The sequence below is a fragment of the Trachinotus anak genome, unplaced genomic scaffold (genome assembly GCF_046630095.1).
Source record: "Trachinotus anak isolate AG129_WGS33_773 ecotype Australia unplaced genomic scaffold, CSIRO_AGI_Tana_v1 ptg000032l, whole genome shotgun sequence".
Taxonomy (NCBI): domain Eukaryota; kingdom Metazoa; phylum Chordata; class Actinopteri; order Carangiformes; family Carangidae; genus Trachinotus; species Trachinotus anak.
This window is the reverse complement of record NW_027273883.1, coordinates 23786004-23810896: the sequence shown is the minus strand read 5'-3', so window position 1 is coordinate 23810896 and position 24893 is coordinate 23786004. Positions and strand designations below refer to the sequence as shown.

General features: G+C 41.4%; 2 protein-coding genes across 14 annotated transcripts in view; one reads left to right on the top strand and one right to left on the bottom strand.

Moving 5' to 3' along the window:
* The first annotated feature begins 237 nt into the window (after nucleotides 1–237).
* On the top strand, nucleotides 238–6085 carry LOC139612845 (dentin sialophosphoprotein). 2 transcript variants are annotated; one of them, XM_071468923.1, is made up of 5 exons: nucleotides 238–442; nucleotides 2130–4909; nucleotides 5008–5034; nucleotides 5116–5299; nucleotides 5492–6085. In XM_071468923.1, exons 1-2 carry the CDS (start codon nucleotides 364–366, stop codon nucleotides 3593–3595), a joined length of 1545 nt encoding a protein of 514 aa, XP_071325024.1. In that variant the 5' UTR covers nucleotides 238–363; the 3' UTR covers nucleotides 3596–4909; nucleotides 5008–5034; nucleotides 5116–5299; nucleotides 5492–6085. The 2 variants fall into 2 exon arrangements, with proteins under 2 accessions (XP_071325024.1, XP_071325023.1); XM_071468922.1 differs by having other exon boundaries at nucleotides 2130–5034.
* A 1295-nt stretch (nucleotides 6086–7380) lies between these two features.
* Nucleotides 7381–24893, bottom strand: part of rims2a (regulating synaptic membrane exocytosis 2a) — a 142089-nt gene continuing 124576 nt past the window's right edge. For 11 of the 12 annotated variants that reach the window (XM_071468920.1, XM_071468910.1, XM_071468909.1 and 8 more), the window contains 5 exons: nucleotides 10866–11007; nucleotides 10551–10663; nucleotides 10338–10439; nucleotides 10110–10249; nucleotides 7381–9996 (listed from right to left, as the gene is read on the bottom strand). In XM_071468920.1, coding sequence (XP_071325021.1) covers nucleotides 9793–9996; nucleotides 10110–10249; nucleotides 10338–10439; nucleotides 10551–10663; nucleotides 10866–11007 — 701 coding nt within the window. In that variant the 3' untranslated portion in view covers nucleotides 7381–9792. Of the gene's footprint in view, nucleotides 9997–10109; nucleotides 10250–10337; nucleotides 10440–10550; nucleotides 10664–10865; nucleotides 11008–13742; nucleotides 17723–24893 lie in introns of those variants that run through there. The other variant, XM_071468919.1, reaches the window with a different exon arrangement.

Sequence of the window (24893 nt, the reverse complement as noted above, 5' to 3'; positions counted from 1 at the left end):
AAATGTTTTAATTTTAAATCTAAAAATATAAAATTAATTTAATTTTAAATTTAAAAATCTTAAATTAAAAAAATTAATTGAATATAGGGCTCCTACACGACACCTGTCTGTCTTCACACGCGTGTGCGTCACTAAAAGAACGTGGTCGCGTCCGGACCGAGGGTATATAAGAGCTTCACGTCACCTGGACTCTTCCCTTTGCACCTGAACTTGGACACGAGTTGACCTGTTGCAAAACCAAAGCTGAAAAAGCGAACTCTTGGAGAAGTGAATCAGCGGAAACAAACGACTGGAAAGCGGACCCTGTTGGAAAACCAAACAACTGCATCACCGAACTACTGAGGAAAACCTCGGAGCTTGGATATGGAGCGCAGGAGACCACTGGACCCGGAGGAACCCCTGCCGGGAGGAGTCGCCGGTGAGGGGGACAACAACCATGCAGGTAAGACAACTTTTAAATTTATTCTATGTTGTTAAAATAATTTTTCTAACGACTGAGTCATTTATTCATCACCTTAAAATAATTCAGAGCCTTGTTGGTGTATAAATCAGAGCAACTTTGTAAATGTAAAGGTGGACAGTTTACACCTTGCCACTAGGCCTGTTGGGAAAAACACAGATTTGGTGAAAACAGACACTTATTCGACGATTTCTTCGTGTGAAATGATGATTTGATGTACAGAATTTCTTAATTATCCCGGGAAATGTGTGGAATTCATTAACAGTTACTATATGGATTTGAAAACACTGTTGTTTTGGTTTGATGGCATCAAATTGTTGGAAATTTGCATCAAAATTATTGAAAAAAAATGGCGACCGGGCCAATTTTCATAAAATGCCCAAAATCCGTTTTTCTTGTGCACCATGGAGACGATGGAACGTTGGGCTCCGGGCGTCAGGACGTCAGGACGCACAGGTGTAAACACAGCAGGGCCCGTTGTTGTGTGCAGATGCTTGCTTTGATTCTTGAAGCTTGACTCCTGACAGGCGGAGCTGATCATGTACTTTCACAGTTCAATGTTGATCACATGAAAATCACTTGTTTTCAGGTTTTATTGCAAATGTACCAAAATATCAGAGTTGTTAAGAAGGAGATAAAATGGAAGATGTCTGACTGTTTTTCTTCAGCCTGAACTGTTGTGTCCAGTCATCACAGTTTGTAGTTGACCTGTTTGTACTTTGACAACACTAACATGTTTGTAGCTTGCTGGTATTTGATTTTTTCCCCATTTAATCATTTATTTATTTAGTATTTTTGGAAGAGAAAACAGCGATCTGTTGTTCAAACAGATTGCATGTGTGCGCATCTGTGCGCATCTGTGCACATGTCCCGTCACTTCGCTCTCGCCCCATTTTTTAATTTTACCATTTTCTTGTTTCTTGCATTTTGATCCAATTCAGGCTTTGGGCGGGGTCTGTGGTCTGGACCCGGAATCCAGATACAAAAAAGAGGGGGAGAACTGTGCGTAAAAGCGCGCAACATAGCGAGCTTTTCCTCCCCTCCAGTCGCTTCGCGGGTTCTTAATTGTTAGTTGTTGACGGACACCTTACGGTAAAAAAAAAAAAAAAATCTTTTTAATTTCAGATTGATTGTTGTTGTTGTGTTGCAGTGTCTTCTCTGTTCAGGCTTGTGAAGAACTCTAACTGTGCATGACCTGCCTTTTATTCACATCGTTTCCATTTTATAGCTGCGCTCACAACAGTGAGCAGCTCACAGTTGTTTTTAGCATTTGCTCTGATTTTAAATGTCATTATATGTTTCCATAGATTACTTTGAATTCAGCTTAGGTTAAACCACTGTTAACTTATAAAACTTTCTCCAAGTGACTAATTAAAGTAGACAGCAGTTATCATTAAGTCTCAGATGAATGCAATAGAAAATTATTCTATTATTATTCTATTTATTTTTTCTATACGAAACAATAATAGCACAACTGCTCAATTTGTGATGTTAATGTTCAAATGGGATCACCTCTTAACTGTTTGTGGCTTGGTGACACCTCTGCTGTAGTCGTAGTTAGTATAACTTTAGCTTTGATGTTTCTTATTTGATCCTAAATATTTAATGATATGAGAAATACTATGATTTGAAATCAGGTTCTTCAGGTGCTTTAACCTTTTCCTCTCAGGTCGTGCGAACAACATCATTGAACATCCTGCAAGACATGTCCTTCCTGAAGTATTCAGGTTTTTGGGTGGTGATGAAGATGACGCAGATGTCTACTTGTCATCTGGTGAGGAAGAGGATGAGTGGCCTGACGTCCTCGGAAATCAAGATGGGTTTGAGGAAGATGATGGTGAACTGATGGAGAGTGACGAAGAGGATGAAGATAGTGAAGATGATCAGTCTGACCTCAGCAGCACCGATTCAGGGTATTGCAGCATGACTGAGGATGAAGAAGATGATGACGACGATGACCATGACCATGCCCCCGACGACCATGACGATGACGATGACGACCATGACCACGACGACCACGACCACGACGACCATGACGATGACGATGATGAAGACAACCTCCTCGGAAATGACGATGATGGTCAACTGACGGAGAGTGACGAGGAGGAAGTAGACAGTGATGATGTGGTGGATTGGGCTGACATCCTCAGATATGACGATGAGCCTGAGGAAGATGATGGTCATCTGACGGAGAGTGACGAGGAGGACGTAGACAGTGATGATGTGGTGGATTGGGCTGACACCCTCAGATATGACGATGAGCCTGAGGAAGATGATGGTCATCTGACGGAGAGTGACGAGGAGGAAGTAGACAGTGATGATGTGGTGGATTGGGCTGACACCCTCAGATATGACGATGAGCCTGAGGAAGATGATGGTCATCTGACGGAGAGTGACGAGGAGGAAGTAGACAGTGATGATGTGGTGGATTGGGCTGACATCCTCAGATATGACGATGAGCCTGAGGAAGATGATGGTCATCTGACGGAGAGCGATGAGGGTTACAGTATTTCAGGGTGTAGCATGACTGAGGATGAAGACTACGATGACAGCGATGATGACGATGATGACAGCCATGATGGTGATGATGACGATGATACAAGCCATGATGGCGATGATGAAGACGATGATGACATCAGACCTCGCTCCTCTCACGTTCAGGAGCTTCCACCACAAAGCTCACGCTCAGGTTCTCAGAGGTTGGAAGAGTCAGCTCCCTCAACGTCAGGCCTCAGCTCCTCCACAAAGAGGAGCAGGGAGGAGGACTCCACAGACCAGGTAGGTACCAAGAGGCCAAGGAGGAATGAAGAGAAAAACCCAGAGGAGCCAGCTCCCTCAACAACAGGCCTCAGCTTCTCCACAAAGAGGAGCAGGGAGGAGGACTCCACACAGCAGGTAGGTACCAAGAGACCACGGACGAAGGAGACAAAAAACCCTGAGGAGCCAGCTCCTTCAACGTCGGGCCTCAGCTCCATCACAAACAGGATCATGGAGGAGGACTACAGGGACTCAGCTCCTTCGATGACAGGCTTTGGATTCTCCACAGGCAGGAGATACTGTCCTCCTTATGGAACCCCAGGGCCTATTTTTGGGTCTCCTTTTGGAACATGGGCTGAAGACAGCGACTCTGATTAGAGTCTGACAACCCTATTTGCTGCAGGTCTGAGAAACTAAAAACCTTCCATTGACAGAGCTGGTGATGCCCCACTTAGCCTTTGCGTCTGGCGAGGCTGGTGTTGCCCTTTGTAGCGTCTTGCACCAGGGCCCACTTGAATCTGGTGGCTCTTTGAAATCTCCTCTTCTCCTTTCATATGTTTTTGAAACTTTAAGGGCCAGCCTTTGTGTCTGGCTGGGTGAAGCCCCAGGTAGCCTTAGCGTCTGCCGAGGCTGTCAAAGCCCTAGGTAGCGTCTTGCACCTGGGCCTATTTTTGCATCTGGCTTTTTATATCACTTTTTCTTCTGAATAATAATAATTTCCTTTAATGGTGCTGGATAAGACACCTAAATGCATTTATGCACTTTCATCCAAAGCATTGTATTGTAAGCAGTTGTAAGTAAGCAGTACTTTATTGCACTTTATATTGTGCCTCTTATTCACCCATTCACACACACTGGCCCAAACATTGGGAACAATTTTGGGTTCAGTGCCCAAACACATATCAACATGTGGACAGGAGCAGCCAGGAGTCCAGTCAATCCTGGCTCCACCTTCTGAGTCACAGTCACTCACACATCTGTCTATGGTTCTCTCTTTCTTTTTTGGTGAGATCACACTTGAATGCTGCTTCTACATATTGAACAGAGCAATTTGGGATATTCCACCCACCTCACCCTTAGCTGTACTGTAGCTATTATTCAAGGTGCTTGCTACTATTCAAGGTGACATTTGGGTGGTACACCCCAGACAGAGATAGAACACAGAGATAACACACAGAGATAGAAAACCATTCACATTCATCTGGATGGACAACTTGGACTCCCCAGTCAACCTAACCTGTGAGTCTTTGGACACTTTTGGAATTGGACCCTGCAAGAAAACCCACACAGGTCCAAGGAAAACATGCAAGATCACAACCTTCTTGCTGTTAAACGACATGCAAAGCACTGCTACATGAAACACTTTGTAGCCTCCCTGCAGAGGGACTACAGAGAGGAGATGGGGGTGCTGTTGAAAGAGGAGTCAGGGATTTAAAAAAACAAATACCCTGCAGGTAATGTACTAAATCACATGACAGGATATGGGAGAAAAGGTAAGTATAAGCAAAGAAAACTACCCACTATTGCCTGTTAAATAAAAACATGGAAGCAATTTTAACTGGCTCAAATTCGATATACTGTAGCTGTTTATCAATTTACTATGTTAATATCTTCTATTTAATCTCCAACACCCATTTTACTCTGTTTAATCTGTCTTTGATTTTTCACTAAGCTCTAGATCCCCACGCTGAGGTAAGTTAACAATTAACAAAATGAAAATCATTTCACTTCTTTAATAGCTCAGAGATGTTTTTCCCCCACTCACTGTTTGTGTATTTTCTTTTCTTTAGAAGGTGTAATCACTTCACCAACCAAAGGTAAGCTAATGCTGAATGGCCTATTTACCAAGTCAACATTGTATCACAGTTAACCAATGTTTGCATTTCCTGTTGTGGCAGGTGGAGCTGTGAAGGATGCAGCACTTCTTCTCATGTACAGGAATCGACAAGACGGAGGACTGAGACCCAACATCCAGGATTTCCTTGACGACAGTGAAGACACGTTTGCTCCGGACCAGATGAGAAGGATGGATGACCACAGGACAAACTGGAGGGGGTGGTTGCCTGTTTCTCACTCAGCTAAGTAAGTAATCACTAAGTTAACATTACATACTGTATGTGATTTCATTTATTATGGGAACCTTTTTCAACATTATTCCATTATTTATAATATAATTGAATTATTTGAGGCCACATCAAACAAATATCTACCTACAAAGCAAAGGTTGAATTACAGTGTCCAAAATCATTCACTACCTGTTTGACTGTTTGACAGGACAGGACTCGTTCAGCTGAGTGGACGTCACCAACCACCACCCAATCACCCCAGGAAGACCCAGCACTGCAGCAGAGCACTGAGCCACTCTCAGAAGCCTCCAGCAAACCCAGTCTGAGGACCCAGTGAGCACCATGACAACCTCCCTGCCCCTCCACTCCCAGCACCGCCCTCTCCAGTTCCTGACCAGACGATGAGGAGCGTCCCGGCCCCACCTGCACAGAGGAGGTTGTCACCGTGTGCCTCTTCTGTGCTGGTGGGTTTGGGAAGCTCCTCACACACATACACAGGACGCTTCCACGACCTCTTTGCTCAGAAATCAAGACAGTCGAGAAAGATACGCACAGTCCAGATTTCTAAGAGTTTTTAACCTTGTTACATTCAGTACAAGGTACTAGATACTGTAGATTAATGTTTATCTCATGAATGCTACAATACTCATTGTGTTATGTACATTAAGTATTTTATATAAGACAGTCTTCTAGTTATTGTTAACATTATGAACAATATTATGATCATTCATGTCGAATTCAGAAGTCTGACACAGAATGACATCTTTCATATTTGTGCAATAAATACTGTAAAAGTTACAAATGAATTTGTTTTGATTTTCATTTGACTAGAAGGCCTGACTGATACGTGTAACTTTGCACTGTTTAATACCTTGGTGAATATACAATAAGTATTATACATAATACACATAATATTACATGTTGATGTGAAAAAATGCTGTAAAAAACAATGAAATTATTAACTTTGTCCATATCACTCGCACATGTTGTGAAGTTGTTAATAGGGTCTATTTATCCCCATGAGACAAGTGACAAACATTTTATGACATATTTTAAAATTATTCTACGTGTGAAACACACAAGGTCTGTTCCAATACAAACACTGCAACATGAGAAAGTTCATGACATGACAGTGTCAACGTGAATACACTCAAATGATGACGTTGGTGTGATTCTTCCTCATGTTCACATGAATCCCATATTTATTAATCATGAAAAATGATAATTATTAGATTATCTGAGCTGTGTGTTGGTGTGTTTTAAAGACAGTGAAATGACCAAACCAGTAAACTTTTGATGGAAATGTCTCAGTTGTAGGTCGACCACTAGGTTCTCTGGGAAATATGGAAACAATTTAACATACAAACATTTAAACGGATCTCCAGATGATGTCTAGGTCTAAGTAGGTTGCACCCTACTTTTCATGATGCATTGTGGGATACTATGAGTATCTAGGGCATATTTTCACTACACATTCAGACAACACTTCAAAATGGTGAACTCTCTATAGTGGACTATGTAAGGACAAGTGTTGTTAGAATAAGCAGCATTTAATCTTGTCATTTTAACTTTTTGTCATATAGAAGTGATTAAAAACTTCACAAATCAGATACACAGCCTTACAAAATTCTTCTGGACTGACACGAGCAGACAACAGGCTGGTATCATTTGAACCTTGAAGGCATCAGGAAGCTCAGCTAGTCTGTCTGTATGCTTCACTATCTCAGTCTTCATTTTCCATTAAAGGGGTGTTTTAATTTCATACAAATTTTACATATGGTGTTCAGTTTATTGGTCATACTCAGCCATACATATATTCACCCTGTGAAAACAGTCACACAATCTCTTCTGTGACTCTTGGAGATTTCAAATTCAGTTTTCCACCCACTCTACATAACAGAGGTTTAACTGAGAAATTAACTTGATTAACTGGTGTATTGATTTTTTTTTTTCATGTGTGTCCTGCATTAACCCCAACTAAGAAGAAGTGGAATATAAGTTGCTGAGGTATTCTGTTTCTATCTTACATCCTTTTCCTGAAGTTTCTGTAGAGATACTCTCTGTGTGTGTCCATCTCATCACCCAACACTTCAGGCATCAGTGTAATATCATTTTTTATTTTTAATTTGAAAAATAACTTACATAAATCTCTGTACTCAACCATACTTAACCAAGACATAGCCTTGGCATTAACACATTGCACCAAAAAGAGAAAATTAAAAGGCATTCAAAAGGATAAATAACATATGTCTTTGTCATCATGTGAGGCATTCTTCCTGTTCCAAGAGAGTCTATCAATCTATTCATGGTAGCTTGTTTATTCAAATTCTGACATCTAAATGTATGTACAATGAAAATTGAAATGAAAATATATGCTGTAGCCTGTAACAGCGACAAGGTTTTCTTGGACATTAAAATGCATTATTATCGTCATGTGGAAAAGGAATAATGCCTCAATGCCTCAATTTCATTCAGACATACTGCAACTATAAGTTTCATATACTTCCCAGACATGAGAAGTATTTTCAATTACTAAAAATAGAAAATAAAAAATAAACTGGTCTTGGCTTTTAAATAAAACTAACAAAAATATAGTAAATTAATTTCATTTTCATTAAAACAAGAAAAAAACATTTTCTGTGGCAATATCCCTTGTTATTTGAACTTGTGATTAGCTCATCTTCACAAACAGTGCCTGTAAAATTGAACCTCAGCAACACACGTTTCTTGCATGTGTGCTGCCTCTTGATTAGGTATAGACCTCTTGCTGTACCAATACAGATTATTTTTGCATGTTCGTCAACAATACTGGAATAAAATACACTTGCAATCACAACTGTTTCGTAAACCTCCATTAAATATAAAATATTTTCCTTGTCACTTTTTTTTCTCAAAAACCTGAAAGAAAATATGACTTTGGGGGTGGAATGTTTTTGTTAAAACTTCAATAACTGGCCATGGAAGACCAAGAACTAATTTGTTGTAGAGTTCAATTTAAGGGCGAGGGAGAAAAGTAATGAAGTTGACATGCACTGTACAAGAAACTGCAAAAATTCCAAATATCATCTTTATCAAAACATGCTGAGTTACTGTAAGGTGTGCCCAAGCCATGTTGCAGAAAATCCTTTTCAACATGCTTGTTAAACAAATCAAATCCAAAATAAAATACATACTGAAACAATACAGAACTGTAAAATAACCAACAGTCCTAAAATCTGGACAATATCAGGGGACTGAACAATGGTAGCAATGAATAGTACAATGAGAGGTACCCTGGGACAAGGAAGAAAGAGAAACATGTACAATTTGCACATAATGTTTATCTTTATAAGGCCTGAGCCTTTTTTACAATGAAATAAATAATTTACATTTATTCTCATTATCACTTTTTGTCACATAAACATTTTCTGTTAAATAACTCCAAAAGTTTCCTTTAAGTTTCCCTTATCTGCATGTCTGCAAAACACAGACTCACGAATGGTCTAAAGAATGATTAACGATGTCTTTTTTTTTCATCACGATGTTGCATTCACTCCCCTTGAAAACCATGCACTAGTGAAATTTATCTTTAAAAATAATATAAATTGTTGAAAATGGCTGATCTGTTTTATTTATTTTTCATCTTTTTTGCAAGTTGCAGCCTCAAGAAAATAATTTTCTTTTTTTTTTTATTCAGCTAAATTTGTGTCCATGCAAATCAACTAAAAAGGAAAAAAAAAAAATTTTTTTTCTCATTTAATTTTCATACAATATATCAACAGAGAAAGAATGATGGTAGATTGTACATCTTTTCATGGGGTTTGGGTTGTTATTGTATACTCTGGAGTGTTGATGGTAGCCACTTCAATATTGCCTCTGATTAACGTTGAAGTCTTTCTGGTGATTTACCAGCACGGTTTGATTCAGTACATAACCCTGGAGTAAGAGGGGCATTTCTTTTGGGTTTTGGGGGAGTGTGGACACAAGCTGGGACACACCTCACCCAAGTGATGGTCTCCAAAACTCCATCTACACAGCTAGGTCTGTTGGCGTGGCGTGACCAAGCATATGGTTAGAAACACTATCACCCCCTTCAGATACAAGTACATTGACATTTAAAGAAAAAAACAAAACAAATGAAAATAAAACAAAACAAAAAATCAAAGCAAAACATTTATTTTTCATTCGAAAAGGGCTTCTGTAGAACTCGTTTATCGGTTCCCAGTACTGACCCCCATGGCTTCGAATTGGATGAAAACCTGGAACTGACAGATTCCTCGTGCTAAGGAGTTCATTCCAGCTTCCTCCAAACAACAATAACAACACCCGGCAATCCCGGCTGCCAGGCGCTTGCAACACGCTTCGCCATTTGCACAATGTGCGCGACATTTTTGCTCAAAACACAGGATCACGTTTGCACCCCTAGAAACAGGCTCAGAAGACACAACATCAAGCATGCAGTGTAACTGGGGGGCGTGACCTGTAATCGCAACACTGGCTGCTACAACAACGCTATCAGTCCACACGCTGCTATGATCGAGAGAAACTGTCCAGTGAGGATTGGGAAGCTCTTCTTGTCAGTGGGGCCAGAGTAGGGTCCACCAGTGAGGAGGGAGGAAAGAGCTTGAACCAGCCAATCACCATGTTGGACAGGTCCAGCTCGTCTAACAGTATCTGAACTGCTCCCATGAATGATTTATGGTCCATACGTCCATAGTCTCCCCATACGATGACCTGCGGGGAGGAACAGAAAAAAAAGACTCAACTTTCCTCAAATTAGAGCAGTAATACTAAACCTGACTGAGAGGTTCCACTTTAATTTCTGGAGGAACTCAGTGTTCTCTGACCTGTAAAACCTTCCCTCCCGGACTCTCCTCAAACGGCAGTTGCTGCTGGTAAAGAGGATCCAAGGTTTTTCTTGCTACTTTTGTTTTCTTTTTGGCTATGCAGACTCCGTTTTCCAAAAGGTAGACCTTTACATATGGTGCTGAGAGGAGAGGAAATGTTACAACCTGTATTAGTCATAATTTATCAACATTTGCTGCCCGTTATAATGGTGTGAGAGCAGAAATTACCTGGCAGTGCCTTGGAACCTGGTTTTCCCACAAGGCCACGGGCTCTGATGACCTCCACCTCCAGTGCTCCCTTCTTCTCCACCATGCCTATCTGGATGTCGCCTGAACAACAAATATAATGATTCATTATTTTATAGTATATAAGGAACAAAGTCACTAACAATGATTAAGTTACCAAGTGAGCGCATTGAATGAAGGGATTCTTGTTCTCACCCATGGGTGGAGTAGCCAACGTCTGTCGTCCAACCAGCTGTGCAGGACCTAGACCATCCAGGAAGTCACTGAACTGGGCGTCTGAGGAGAGTCGCACCCCAGGGAAGATGAGGCTGAAACAGAGAAACACACACTTGTTACCACAGAAGTGAAATACGGTGATGTTGATTAAAGACAATGCTTCAGGCCAGGAGGGTGACTGGAGTCTGATATGAGTAACCAAATTGAGGTTTGAAATGTTTGCAGTGTATGTGCAAACTGCTCCCAATAAAACATGGGTAGGAGCTTTTTGATTGTGACTCCTCGTCTCCTTACTTTCCCTCGGAGCTGTAGCTGTTCATGCTGCCGTCCGTGGACTCCCGGCTCGCCTGCCGAGTCATCCTGCTCCTCATCTCCACCGCCAGGCCTGTCTCTGTACTCCTCTGGATAGTGCTGCGCAACTTCTTACCTCCTGCCTCTGCACACAGGACACATGCAAAGAGAGACAGAGAGGGAGAGAGACAGAGGGAAATAGACTGTCAATCCATGACACTGAATCACTTTGTGACTCATGTTGCGTTCAGTTGCCTTCACAGGAATTATTTCTGACAGAGCAGTGTTTTCATTGACTCATGAAAAATCATTTCACATGGAAAAGAAAACACCAAAGACAACACTGAATTACAATTCACCTCTACACCAAGATATGAGTACAGTTTACTCTGGGAAGGATCGTAGTCATTTCACTCTGATAGTCAAAAATGGTCCTCACATCTGTGCATCTGTTGAGCAGAACATGTACAGAGCTGCTCTGGTCTGTACTACCGACTGCCTACGGGGGTCTTGTGGGAACTGTATCGAGTCCACACTCCAGAAACGCCAATGTTGCCCCCACATCCCCACCCATCCTAACTGATCCCATATGACAGCCCCGCTCCTGCTCATCTCCATCCAGCCTCCCTCACAGCCTGTGTGCGGGGTCACGTGGCTGCGCCTGTGGCAGACATACACATACCTACACAAAAGTATAGTATGGATGCTCTACTACTCAAAGCACGCCTGGCGATCAGCAATTCAATTCAATTCAATTCAATTCAATTTTATTTGTATAGCGCCAAATCATAATATACATTATCTCAAGGCACTTTACAGGGTAAGGTCAAGACCTTACTTTGTTACAAACACAACATCACCACTATGTGTCATTTTATAACCCATTAAGAAAGAGATTAGAAAATTTGCCTTCACTCATGACAACAAACAGCAAAGATGCTTAGGAGCTTAAAAGGGACTCAAACAGACTACAACCCACAGTCTGTGTTAGATACCACACTTCACATCCATCTATTATGCTCTGTTAAACAGGCATCTGAAAATGTGTCAGAATGTGGTGCAATCAAAGATTCATTATCTAAGCATTAACTATTATTGCTCCTATTACAGTTATGGAATTTCTTCTTTCTTATCTGTAATCATTGTGTTATTTCCCACAGGTCAGATAATCAGTGCAAAGCCAGACAAAAGTAATAACCCTGAGTTACCATCAGTTCAGTGTTTGCAACCTCCAGGTAGAAACAATCAGCCACCTATTCATAGATCTTACGTAACCTTTACCTTCTAATTTCCCAGTTTGATCAGATGAATCATGTCTACACTACATCAGACCTAATCCTGCATCATCATGGGACCTCTGCAGCGCCTGCTGTCTTCACTCTGCTTCCTCTCTGCTTCCTTGTTCTGTCAGAGGAGGAGCTGAGGAGAAGAGAGATGATCCTGTGTCCTATCTCACACAGGCATAAACAGACGTGAAGCCTTTCAGCCTTGAAATCTCAGTTATTCAGCTGGCCTCCGCCTCCTCTTCCTGCTCTACACACAGGTTACAATAGGAGACGCAGCCACAGAGGTCGTCTCTGACGTCTGCAGCTCATACACCTCTGCTGCCAATCAGCAGCCAGTCAGATGTTATCAATGAACACTGACAACACACTGTGTTCAGGCTAATGAATCATTTCTCCTACTTTGTGGCACAAATCATGAGATGTTAACACATGGTAGCATTTACACTGCTTGATTCAAATCACTGATACACAGCCCTGTTACAATAATATGGATGAATAGGTGATTTTATCAAATAATACAGAACATAGACTTTTTTTCTCACTGCAAACAGTAATAGACAGAACCTAAACAGACCATAGCATAGACTTCAATTTAATGAATTAATCAATCACACACAAATGTATCGTCTTTATCAACAAAAAAATACACACACAACTGCACTTAAAGTAACAGCAGATGAGGTACGTGTGTCAAAAACAGTCTCTGTGGCGGCTGAGCGCTTTTCTAAACTATGTGGCCTTGAAGCAGGAGCAGCCTAAAAGTTAGACAAACTGGCTCGACATCAAAAAGGTCAATGCCCTCAAATCTCAGCCCTGCCAGACAGGAAAAGACAATGAGTGGCTGCTTGGCTGCCAACAGTGGAAGTGTGAGTACGAGCAAGTGTGGAGTTGTAGCCTGAAAGAAAAAACCTGGTCTATGAACTATTCTATTTCCCTGTAAATAAATCCCCTACAACTAGAATAGGAAATGATTACAGCACCTTATAAATATAAACATATACAGTCCTCACCACTGGTCAGGACATTTGAAGCGAGTCATAGAACTGTTGTATTCCTGAATAAACGACTGCCCACAAGGTATTAAACAATGATTCAGTGCAGTAACTAAATCCCCTCTTATCATTCACACAGTCAATGTATCATCAAATCATCATGAGGGCATGAGATACTGATGAGACTAGCAAGTAGCCACCAGCAGGTTACAGCAAATGAACTGGTCCCATTCAGCATCCACATTAACAACACAACCACTGACAACAGTAGCAACAACAGAAGCAGTATGTTTATTTCACAACAGATTCACAGCCTGGATAATAACCCCAGATACAGGCATAGATGCTCCTCCAATTTATCATCTTGACAGTGCACATGCAGCTCAAGCATCATATTAGTATCCTAATTCAACTACCCTGCCTTCCTAATTACACTAATTACGTCTGTCAACCAGTCCCAGTTCTACCCACAATCAATACCTGTGTATCTTCCCACTAATCCTACAGCCATCTACCCCCTCACTGCCATCACTCAGTTTAACCAGCACTGCTGCCCCCAGCCAGCAGCGTATGCTATGACATTTCCCCACTTGTCATCTTACCTCCATCCTCCTCATCGAAGGAGTTCATGCAGGGGAAATAGACAGCCAGCGCTTCGAACGATGCAGACAGACTCATCTTGCTCTGGGAGCGTTGGATTCGCATCCCAGGAGCCGGAGCAGAGGTATCGTGCCCCTGCCTGCCCATGGTGACCAGTGGCCGTCCTTCTCACTGCGGTGAATTGAATCCACTAGACGTCAGCTGATATTACTGGTAAAGGTTTAAAAACTAGCTCAAATCTAATCTGATGAATTTGATAAATTCCTAAACGCAGTAGTAGAGGACACTGCTATGCTGTAGGAGATCAGGTCTGTGTTATTACCTAGTTTGTCCCTAGATGCTCTGTAAACTGCATCTTAAGGAGAGCTTCAGAAAAGCGTTGCTTCAGCAGCCGAGTCTTGTGCTGTCTGGGTCTGACGTTCCTGCTGCACCTCTTTCTTCAGGGGGGGAGGGGAGAGAGCTGCATTGCGCTCAACCAATCAGGGAGCCAGGCTGCTCAGGCGCACCTCGGCCGGCTCTGCGGGTGCACAAGCTCTACCCAGAGATACTGAGCCCCCTCCCCAGTCTGTTTCTCACCATTCTTTTTTTCTTACCTCTTCTTTTATCATTTGCTTTTTCATTTTTCACACTCTGCTTCCTTTGTGCCATTTATCACAGTTATTTTCCTCTTCCCTCCATCCTCCATCCCTCCCTCTTCCCATCTAATCTTCAGGCGCCAGTGAAAACAAGCTGTCATTAGGTCTGCCAGGAGCCCTGCTGCAGACACACGGTGGTCACTCAAAGTTCACGTGCCAAAGCCTAACTCTAATTTGCTACTTTAGTTTCTTTCTTCTGTTACAACAGTATCACAGCTGTGTTGCGCTGGGAGGAATTCACTTTGCTTATTCTGGCTGTTTTCATAGTTGCTGAGAGTAAGACACAAAGTGGATGACCACAGTCACGACCTAAAAAAATTTCATCTATCACCCTTCCACATCCTCTGTTACACAGCTCTATTGTGTTGCATGAAATCCAGTTTCCTTGGACCAATCAAAAAGCACACGTTCAAACAATCAGAAAAGCTCTTTGTTTGAGTTAGTGTCAAACTCACCAAAACATTAACATTTTTTCACTCTATTTCTACCATTTGTGGACACCCGGGTTCAGGCTGCTTTAAACAGTCCAGAGCAGCGGTGCTCTGAGAAAAGCTCTCTTCACAGGTGGTCCCTGAAATACTTATAAATCTGCTACTGGCATGATGTGTGATGGGTAATACTAAACTTCTGCTCCTCTGGTAACTGTCACCACTGCAGCTTGGTAGAAAGAAGAAATCAAGTGAAACTGTGCTGCTTTGACATGTAGCTACAGAAGTAACTGTGGTGCTTTTGTTCTGAGTCTGGATCTGGCAGAATAGGCACAGGACAAGACAATTATGGTGCTGTTCTGCACTATTATAAATATAGCAAACTCCCTGTAGTGTTATCACTGAGACAAATGTTCCCCTCTAAGAGACTCTGCAACCTACTTCCATGAAGGAGCCACTTCATGCACGGTGTCCATTCGCAGGTTTCATATAAGTCAGTTCAGCCAAAAACAACACTTGACATTCACAGCTAGAGGGAAACTGGACAAACACACAGTTACAGTTACAACACAATCAACTGACTCATTCCTCTAAGAGTCTTTCTTTGTAAAAAGGATAGGCAGAATTAAAGCTTCTGTTAACAGTGACTAATCTACAGAGTGTGTATATTTTAAGGAATCAAAAGCTAAGGTTTCTAAATTGCGTATTTTATAGGTTTTCAGACAGACTATTGTGATAAAGATAACTATTGGCTGGATTGCCATTAGATTTGTTCCCCAGTGGATGAATCCAGCTAATATTGGTGATGCATGACTTTCCTTTGACAACACCATGAGGTTGAGATTTGTAGTTTTTACTGACATGTCATTATAACTATTGGATGAATTGTGTGAATTGTACTAACTTTGGTGATCTTGTAACTTTTTAATCTAGCGCCATCATCAGGTCAATGTGATTTGTCCAGTACTTGGCTTTATGACCAAATACCTGCAAAACGAATGACATTTCCTTCAGTGTACTAGTGCTAAATATCAAATGTTAGCATGCTAACATGCTGGGATATGGACATGGTAAACATTATGCGAGCTAAGCATTAGCATCTTTATTGTGAACATTTTAGCATGCTGATGTTAGCATTTCACTCAAAATATTGCTGTACCAAAATCCAGCCTCACAGTGCTGCTGGCTTGACTGCAGACTCCTTTTTATACACAGAAGCTTCTGCAGCAAAATGTTTTAGCTCTAAAAATGAACACTCATGTAAAACTGTCCATTCAAATCAGTGTATGTCTGCTACATTACACTAGGTTCACCAGATAAAGGGAAAGCTATTTTCATCTGGCTATGAGACAAAAGCCTGCTAGTGGAACATTTGTAGCACACACATCAGGGCTGACACATTCAAAGTAAACTTAACATCTGGTATCAACAGGAAAGTCTGTTATATACTGAGTCTTTTTAGCTTCACTCAGCTGTTTGTTGTCACTCAGGATGTTAGTTAACAATAAAGATTTATATTTCATGATATCACACATCAATTACAAACATTATAGTTGCTGACTTTAAAAACCCTGACTGTTAATCATCACCTCAACTCTATGACATGTTTTTGATGGTGAGCTTTTTGTTTGTGTCAAATAACAAAACTATGGGCGACCTGATAGCCGATGTTAGGGCACATACCACACGGGTTCATGTGCAGTGAATCCCTGGTTCGACTTCCAGTTTCATGTCTTTTTCTATTAACTACTTTGGACAAAAAAGGTGGTTTATACATTTGTTTGGCCAAAATAACCCAAAACACAGTGACAATTCATCCCTTCTCTGCCTAAGTCACAGCTAATGCGTCACTGCACACATGGCGACGGTAGATGGCACATTTGGCACGTGTTGGTTGTTTCAACTTTCACACCTACTGTATGACAACGTTTATTCTTATCCATCCACCCACTGCACAATGACAGAGAGACAGAGATATTCATGCAGTACACCTGATGAATAAAAAAGTTAATTACAGTCGTTGCAAATCTGTTCAAGGATACAAAAGAGTTGTCACCTTCCATGAAAGGCCACGGGAAAAGTTTCATTTGTCTCTCAATACATAAAATTAACAACAAAGTGAGTCTGCTCATTAGAGATTACAGTATTTCAACATGATGCCTGAAGAAACCTGAGAATCTACGTCTCTTCAGTGTATCTTTTTCCAGAAAAAGTGCAACATTAGTTAAAAAGACCAGATTGTTTAAAACAGGGGATTACTGGTGAGATGAATAATGTGTTAAGAAGAGTGACCATCAGATATCTATCACTATAAGATCTTTTTCTTTGATTCTAACTCAGGTCTCCTTATGGCTAAAAAGGTTTGGTAATCCCTCATGTAGATTATCTCCATTTTAGGCAATGATGATGCTCTTTGATTTGAACAACATGACTAGTACAGAGTAAAATTAAAGGACATTGTGAAACATGTCTGCTCTCTCTCCAAACTATGACAAACCTACATGACAGTGACCACACCACTCCAAATCACAGGCAGGAATGTGAAGAATCTCACCAATTCTACTACAACAACAAAACAGTGTCATGTCCCAGAAGTCATATGGAAGGTCTGCCCGGCAGGCGGCAGGGATCACAGCCAGAAGCCCTCGGACGTCTCTCTAATTGATGAGACTGGGCCAGGACAAGCGTCACACGGCGACTCTGGCCATACACACAGTAAACACAGCTTAATGGAGGGCTCTAACCCTGACAGCCACACGCACGGATGTAGGCAAACACACACTTACAAGCACTTAGGTGCACACACACCTGGACAGACACAAGTACAGCACAAACGTAGGCAAACACTCTCTCTTGTCTCAGTTTACATTCTCTCCTGTCTACCTTGATGCGGACCAGTCCTGTAGCCTGGATGTGCAGTTTCCCCAGTTTTCCCAAGTGAAACAGCTTTAATTAAAGAATAATATCATGTCAGAGTCTTCTACACTGCCTCAGTCTCTCTTTACAACACATTAAAGCATTAATCAACTCACTGACTTTGGGAACAGAATGTGAGAAACAGTCTGGATGTAAAACTCCCTTATAAACCTGTTATGGTGAACATATTAGCACAGTTACACATCCAACACAACCATTCATCTGAAATCATGTTTGTGTTCACTTTCCTCCTCCTAGCTTTGCTGTGGTCTCCACCAACTCCTGAGAATACTATCACAACCTAAACAGATTTGTGTTTGGCTGTGAGGACAGCACACAGACAATTCTGCCTGGAAGGTTAATGAGAGCAGCGACAGTCACAAAACTGCAGAACTACAGTTTGTAGCTGCAAAGATGGGGAATAAAAACATGTTCTGCATCCTCAGACATGTTTTGCTTGAATAATAATATAAAAATATATTAGTTAACATAACTGTAAATGTAATTTTCCTGCATGTTCTGTTTGCAATTGTCATGCAATTGAAAGCACAGAAATAACAATCATGAAGAATCATCTTGATGGTGAAACAGCTCATTTCTCATAAACATATATAATAAAAGACTTCACGCACTGTGTCCTGCCCTTCACTTCACAGCTTCACTGAAAAGTTTCACACCTTCAGTGGAAGGTGTGAGTTAAGAAACGTGAAATGCAGGAGGTGTAGCAGTTGGAACAGTGTGTCCCCTGGCTGCCTCCCCTCACTCAGTGGTGCAAACACTGAAGCTACAACAGATGGAGAGCTAACCAGAGACAGAGAGGGGATCTAAAAACTGCCAAGCCTTTACATGAAATATCCTGATACAAACAGCTGACATCACTCCAGCTGACTTTTTTTTACACCCACAAGCAACACAAACTAATGTGATGAGTAAAAACTTCCAGTGTGTGTGAAAATTGCAGCACAAACATGTCACCATGAGTATTTCTCATACTTCAAAGAGGAAGCAAGCATGTTTTTAACAACTTTAATGGTGAGCAGAAACATCATCATACTCACGCTCCATGACTAAACTGACCACAGTATTGTTTTTAGTGCATGTTTCTCCAGGCTTCCTCTTTGACTGACTGTTGGAGAGTGGCGTTGTCAGCTTCTGAAGACAAAACTATTTGAAGAGGAAGTCCACACAGTATTTTTAGCAGCAGTTAAAAAAATCTAAAAATGCAGGGTGGAAGTTCATTTTTAGTCCAGTTTGGATGAGAGGCAAGAATGAACTGTACTGAAATGTGTGACACAAGTGGACACAAGTATGTCCTAAACTGTGTCCAAGCCTTAGACTGAGGCAACAAAGACATATGGCTGAGGAACATGAGTCCCACAGCAGGCGAAACGCTGAGCAGATGATGGAGCATGGCAGGGTTTAGAGGTTGAATCCACAGCTTTTAAGCTGAGCTCATTGAGATGCTGACTGAAGACAGATAATATGCCACCAAAAATATATCTTTTATAAGGAAACTCTGACTGAAGGCTTCGAATGAAACTGTAAATATACAAAGCAAAAAGCACTCTGTGGTCTGTTTGTGTCAAGTGGCCATGAGTGAGTGTGCAGTGGAGACCAGGGCCTGGTTACTCCACTTACATGTGCACAGCTTGCTGGGTCACTGTTCATGTACATCCAGGATCAACATGACAGAGTTTTATTCTCTACTTGAATCCCAGCTAAATTATGCTCCAGCATAATTACCACAAAACAGAAAAAAAACATCTTCAAAACAAGAACATCGGCTAATTTCTTGGATAATGCAAAGTACACTGTCTGCTAGAGACACAGTGTGCTGCTCTCAGTGTGAAAACAATTTATTTAGTCCACCAACTCTGAGAGTCACATCACAGCTTGTGAATAAACATGAAGTCATCAGTAATTAATACAACACTTACTGTTTCAGATAAAGATCAAGCAATCTCAGTAAGACTTGTGATTCTAATACCATGAAAAAAATCACTTCATTTCTGAGCACAGTGAAGTATCTAAAGAGGGAAACACACTGTGTTTGATTTGAAAGGATAGTCAACATGCTCTTGTCTTTAGTGCCAGTCAGCTGTTCCACTATGAAGTCTGATAGAGACAGTGAAAAAACCTAGTGCTAAAACAAATTTCACCTTCATTTTACTGCAAGACTGAGGATACTATTCATTCCATAAGAATATAAAATGCAGGAAAAAATTTTATTGAATGCAGTTTGATTTCTGCTCGCAGAACTAAAGGGAAATGTACAGTGACTAGGGCTGAACAATTAATCACAATATTATCGAAATCACAACATGGTCCAGTGCAATATCCAAATCACAGGAGCTGCAATTTTTTTGACAAAGATAAAATGTGTCATAGCTTTATAAATGAAGCATTGTGGTGCTGCAGAGCTGCCCTGCACCAAACCGTATTCTCCAGATGTAAGGGAAAACGCTTGTTTGGTTAAGACCCCTGCAAAAATGACCATTCCCACAAAAAGGTGACTCATATCACAATCACAATATCTGTCAAGATAATATGATTGTCTTGACCATGGAAACAGAGACCATATCCCTGCAAAACTAACCCTCTTTTGCATTGACATTAACATACTGTATAGAGTAAATAAGTGCATGCAGTAGCACCCTACAATGTAATAAGCTGGACTTATTGTAAATGCCAGCAATGTGAGTTTGTATTTAAGAAATACTGTATGGTTTTGCTGGAGTTTTTGAAGGTGCTTCCAAGCCGTACAGTGGATCAGAACACACACTTCATCAAACCTGACTGCTGCCCTTGGCAGATGAAGAGAGATGTCTGGCCAAATCCCAGCTGCCATCACACTATAATTGTGCAATATAACAACCAATTTAGAAAACTGGTTAGAAATCAACAGCAAAGGACAAACTAACTGCACCACCATGGTGAACACAGTACAACAGAAGCATCTAAGGAAAATCTATCATCTATTCTTCTATCTGCATGTAGGTTACTGTTCTTACTGCTGACCTGCATCATTCTTGCTATATTGCAGTGGAACCATTTATAGAATTTGAAACTTATAAAAGCAGCAGTGCTCCTACAGTATTCCCACACATCTAGGTCACTGCAGGGATGGCTCATCTGAGAGCTGAGGCTGATTAACAGCCACACGTCCTCTTGTGGATTGTTGTAATAAAGATGGAGAGAGAGAACTGGAGGAGAAGGAGCAGCAGAGGGAAAGGCAGACAGGGAAGGATCCTGTGAGTCTTACGGGAGAAGTGAAGGAGAGAAGAGAAGGTGAAATGAGAACATGGGGAAGAACAGAGAAGGGATATAATGATAGGGAAATATAAACGTCAGTTAGAACTCAATGAGAGACTAAGTAAGTTAGAAAGAAGACAATGTGGAGGAAGGAGCAAGGTGCTAGTGTCCCTCAGCCTCAGTTGTACCTGTGCTGCCGTGTTCCTTTCATGCGTCATCCTGAGAGCAGCATGTCTGCTCCAGCCCCCGAGGAGATTAATTAGCAGCCTCAGCAATAGGAGGAGCTGCTGAGATAGGCACCTAACTCAACACAGAAGACAAATTACCTCGGCAGAAAGCTCAAAGTTCAGCTATTTTACCACATACAAAACAGACTGAGGACTGTGGAGGTCCAGAACTACGTCAGTATGTGGTCTAGAAAGAGGAGGAGGCAGCCAGAGCATTGTTCTCTCTCCTGTATACACTTGGATACTACAGCATAAATGTTCTCTCTTTCATTGAGGGAACATTTACCTCTGAGTAAAGTTAGTAAAGTTTAGGATTTACCCATAAACAGAGTGAACCTGGGAACATATTACTTGCATGAATGTATACGGTGTATGGACTGTATAAACAGTCATCTAGCAATGTGAGTGAGGTGTCATGTCGCGCATCAGCACTGAATCAAATCAAACCTTTTCTCATTAGTAAAAATAGGACACTGATGTGACAGCTTGGTTACAGGCTACTGAGCCAATGCGATGGCATAATGCAACACCTCGTCGTGTTTCAACTTCACACATCTGTTTAGTGAGGCAGGAGCAGGTCTAGCACCAACATTACAAATAAATTGTTCATTGCAAGTTAGACAGTGTGTAGGATTTTTTAATTGCTATAATGCAACACCTCCATTTAAAAACAGTGCTGGGAAAAACAAGAGATCCAAGTATCATAGTTGAATCCATCTCTCACAGAGAAATTAAAAGTTCAGTGTCGCATCTGATCCAAACGGTGAGTTTCTTTCAGGGTCAGGTAGAGAAAAGTAGGACGTAAGAAGAAATACACTTGAATACTCAAGGCTGCATCCAGGGGACCAGATGTTGTATTATACCACATCCTCAGAATCCTCCCCACTGATTTCATCTTCTTCTTATTTCTATATCACTGCAGGTGGTCTTGCCTGTTTTTGCCTATTGAGGCCCAATTTTCTGTGTTCCCTGCACTGTTCACCTCCTCAGCCTTAACAGTCAGAGGCTGCTGCGGATCGCTAAAGATTACTGTTGATTATGTTTCTGGGACACCATCAGGACTCTTAGGCAGAGGCCATTATGGGGTAAAACTACTGAAACAGATTATCGAGTAGAATGCTACTGACTGTGTGGTAAAAACTGTAGAGAAAATTGTTTAATATTTCTTCAGTGTTGTGAAAGAGACCGCTCTCCTCCTCCTCCTGTTCTTAAGGCAAAAAGAGCAAAGAGATACTTCACTGGACTGACAGAGCTGCCTTCCTGCACACTGGGCAGAGCGGAAAGAAAATTAGTATTGTTCCTACTAAAGGAACTCATAAAATCCTGAATAATTCACATGAAGGCATGGAGCAAAGAGCTCCACACAGGCCAGAGCAGGAAGCTCATTTTTAACTTTGGCTGATTGCGCACACAACAAATCCCTCTCTGCAGTACAGCTGCTAGAAAACGTCAAAGAATCACGTTGTCCTGAGCAAATAGCCTCATAAATACCATGGATTTCTGCACAATACTGTGAAGTGCACTGGAAACATGTTCCCAGATTTTTTGAGTCTCATGATCTACACGATGCATATGGATGGATGCTAATGCAAACTATAGAGGGCAGTAATGCATCATTATCAGTTGTCAGTTAAACAATGTTGTAAACAATTGATGTTTCAGAGCATTAAAAAAATTTCAATGTTTTTAGATAAAATATGTTTTCAGAGTATTGATAATACCTTAAGGATGCAGGCAATACTTGTGTGTGATTCACAGTAGAACTGGATGAAAATCTGAACAGCAGGTCAGTTTTTTAAACTGCTGACAACATCTTCGTCAGCAGGTTTTTTTTATGACAGCCTCTCCACTGAGAATATGTTGCACAGACAGTAAATGCACTAGAATTAATAAGCAGAAAAAACAGGTATTTTTTCAGATGCCAACCAGGAAAGGAAATATACAAAGACATGTGCAGATAAATGTATGGACATTGATTTTCAATGAGCTGTTTGGTCAGCAGCTGCTTGGTGTGAGGTATATGGAGAATAAATTGGTCTCTACTGAGCTTAAACCATAATGTACCAGGGACTAGGGGACCTCTGAATGGTGGATGGGACAATGACCCCAATAAATCAACCTGATGTTTCAGTTTACTAATGATGACTAGTTTAACACCAATAATGGCCTCACTCAGCACACGCATAAGCTTTACATTATATTTGGAATCATTTTCTAGCTGAAGTCAAACGTAAAGTGTGAAAAAAGTATACATTTTCAAATAAAGTCTGTGTGAAACTTTTCTGATTCTTGGCAACCTCATTGATAATAATTTTATTTCTTCTTTTCTTGAACATATGTTTGCTTTTTTTATCGTAGGTGTGTTAAAGTGCTTTGCCTCATTAAACCCTGTCCTCTTTTATTTTGTTTATCAATAATGAATCAGTCTGAGAAACAAGCTCCATTCTCCATCCAAGAAACATGTCCTGCTAGATTTCACCTGCTGGATGCTGAATGCACACAGGCATGTAGAACGCTGCTTTCTCTTGTCCATTGTATTGCTCTGTGCTGCCCCCTTACACTCACTGTCAGATCATGTCTTGGACTTCTGAACATATATACAAAGTATGCTTCCTTCATCACAGCTAGACAAACGTATTCAGACAAAGTGATACATTTGTATTTCCTGAAAAATCAGGAGTCTTCCATGCAGGACGGAGAGGATAAAACCAGCACTTCAAACCAAGATGTGCACACTGTGTACACACTTCTCATGGAGGCCACCTGGGAGCACATCCATTTCCATCTAACCAACCTGTGTTTGTCAAAGCCAGAGATGTGCTGCTTGGCTGATCTGCACCATCCCCCACCAGCATTTGGCAGTGCACACAAACTGCCGAGCAGCCTCTTAAAGTCGCCCGTCCTTTGAACGCACCCTTTTAGCAGACGATGAGCCTCTCAGGATAGTGCAAAACAAAGTAGGGCAGAAGGCAGCTTGGCAGTGCTGGTGCTGGTGCAGAACCAAACACAGATCTCAAATACTGAAACACTCTCACAAGCTCCATCTGATGCACTCAGAAGCACCGAGTGAAATATTGATGGATCTTGGAGATGCAAGTTGTGCCGTGTGTGTATGGGGAAACAGTGTTTGCATGTGTGTGTGACTTTGTTCCTGTGATTGTGTGAATGTGGGTATCCTAAAATAAAAACCTGAACAAATGTCAGGTGGTTTTTGTCTGTTCCCAAAAGTAAATCCAGAACAACAGCAACAACACAAGTGCTTCATAATGCACTTACTCCTACCCTCTAATATCCATATATTTAATGAAGCCTTATTCCAATGCAGCTGAAGTTACTGATTGACATGGTGACTTGATAATTAGTAAAAATTATTGATTTGAGAAGGTAGCAGCCCATGTGCCAGTCAAATCACGAGCCGGGGGGGGCAGTGTGTTGCCACGTGAGCGCACCACCTCCCTCCGCTCTCACTCATCTCACCATTCATCCCTTTCTACGTGTATCTCTCCATCCCTCCGCCATGCTATCTAGATCTGGACAGAAAGTGCTGATGGGAAGGAGTGATTATTGACCACTTTAAGGTTGAATAGACGAGATGAATAGACACTTCACGTGAACAGACCAAAGCCCCAATCTGCTGGCAAGAGACATCACTGCACACCACCTGCTAAGCTGTTTTCACACTGTCTGGCACCAAC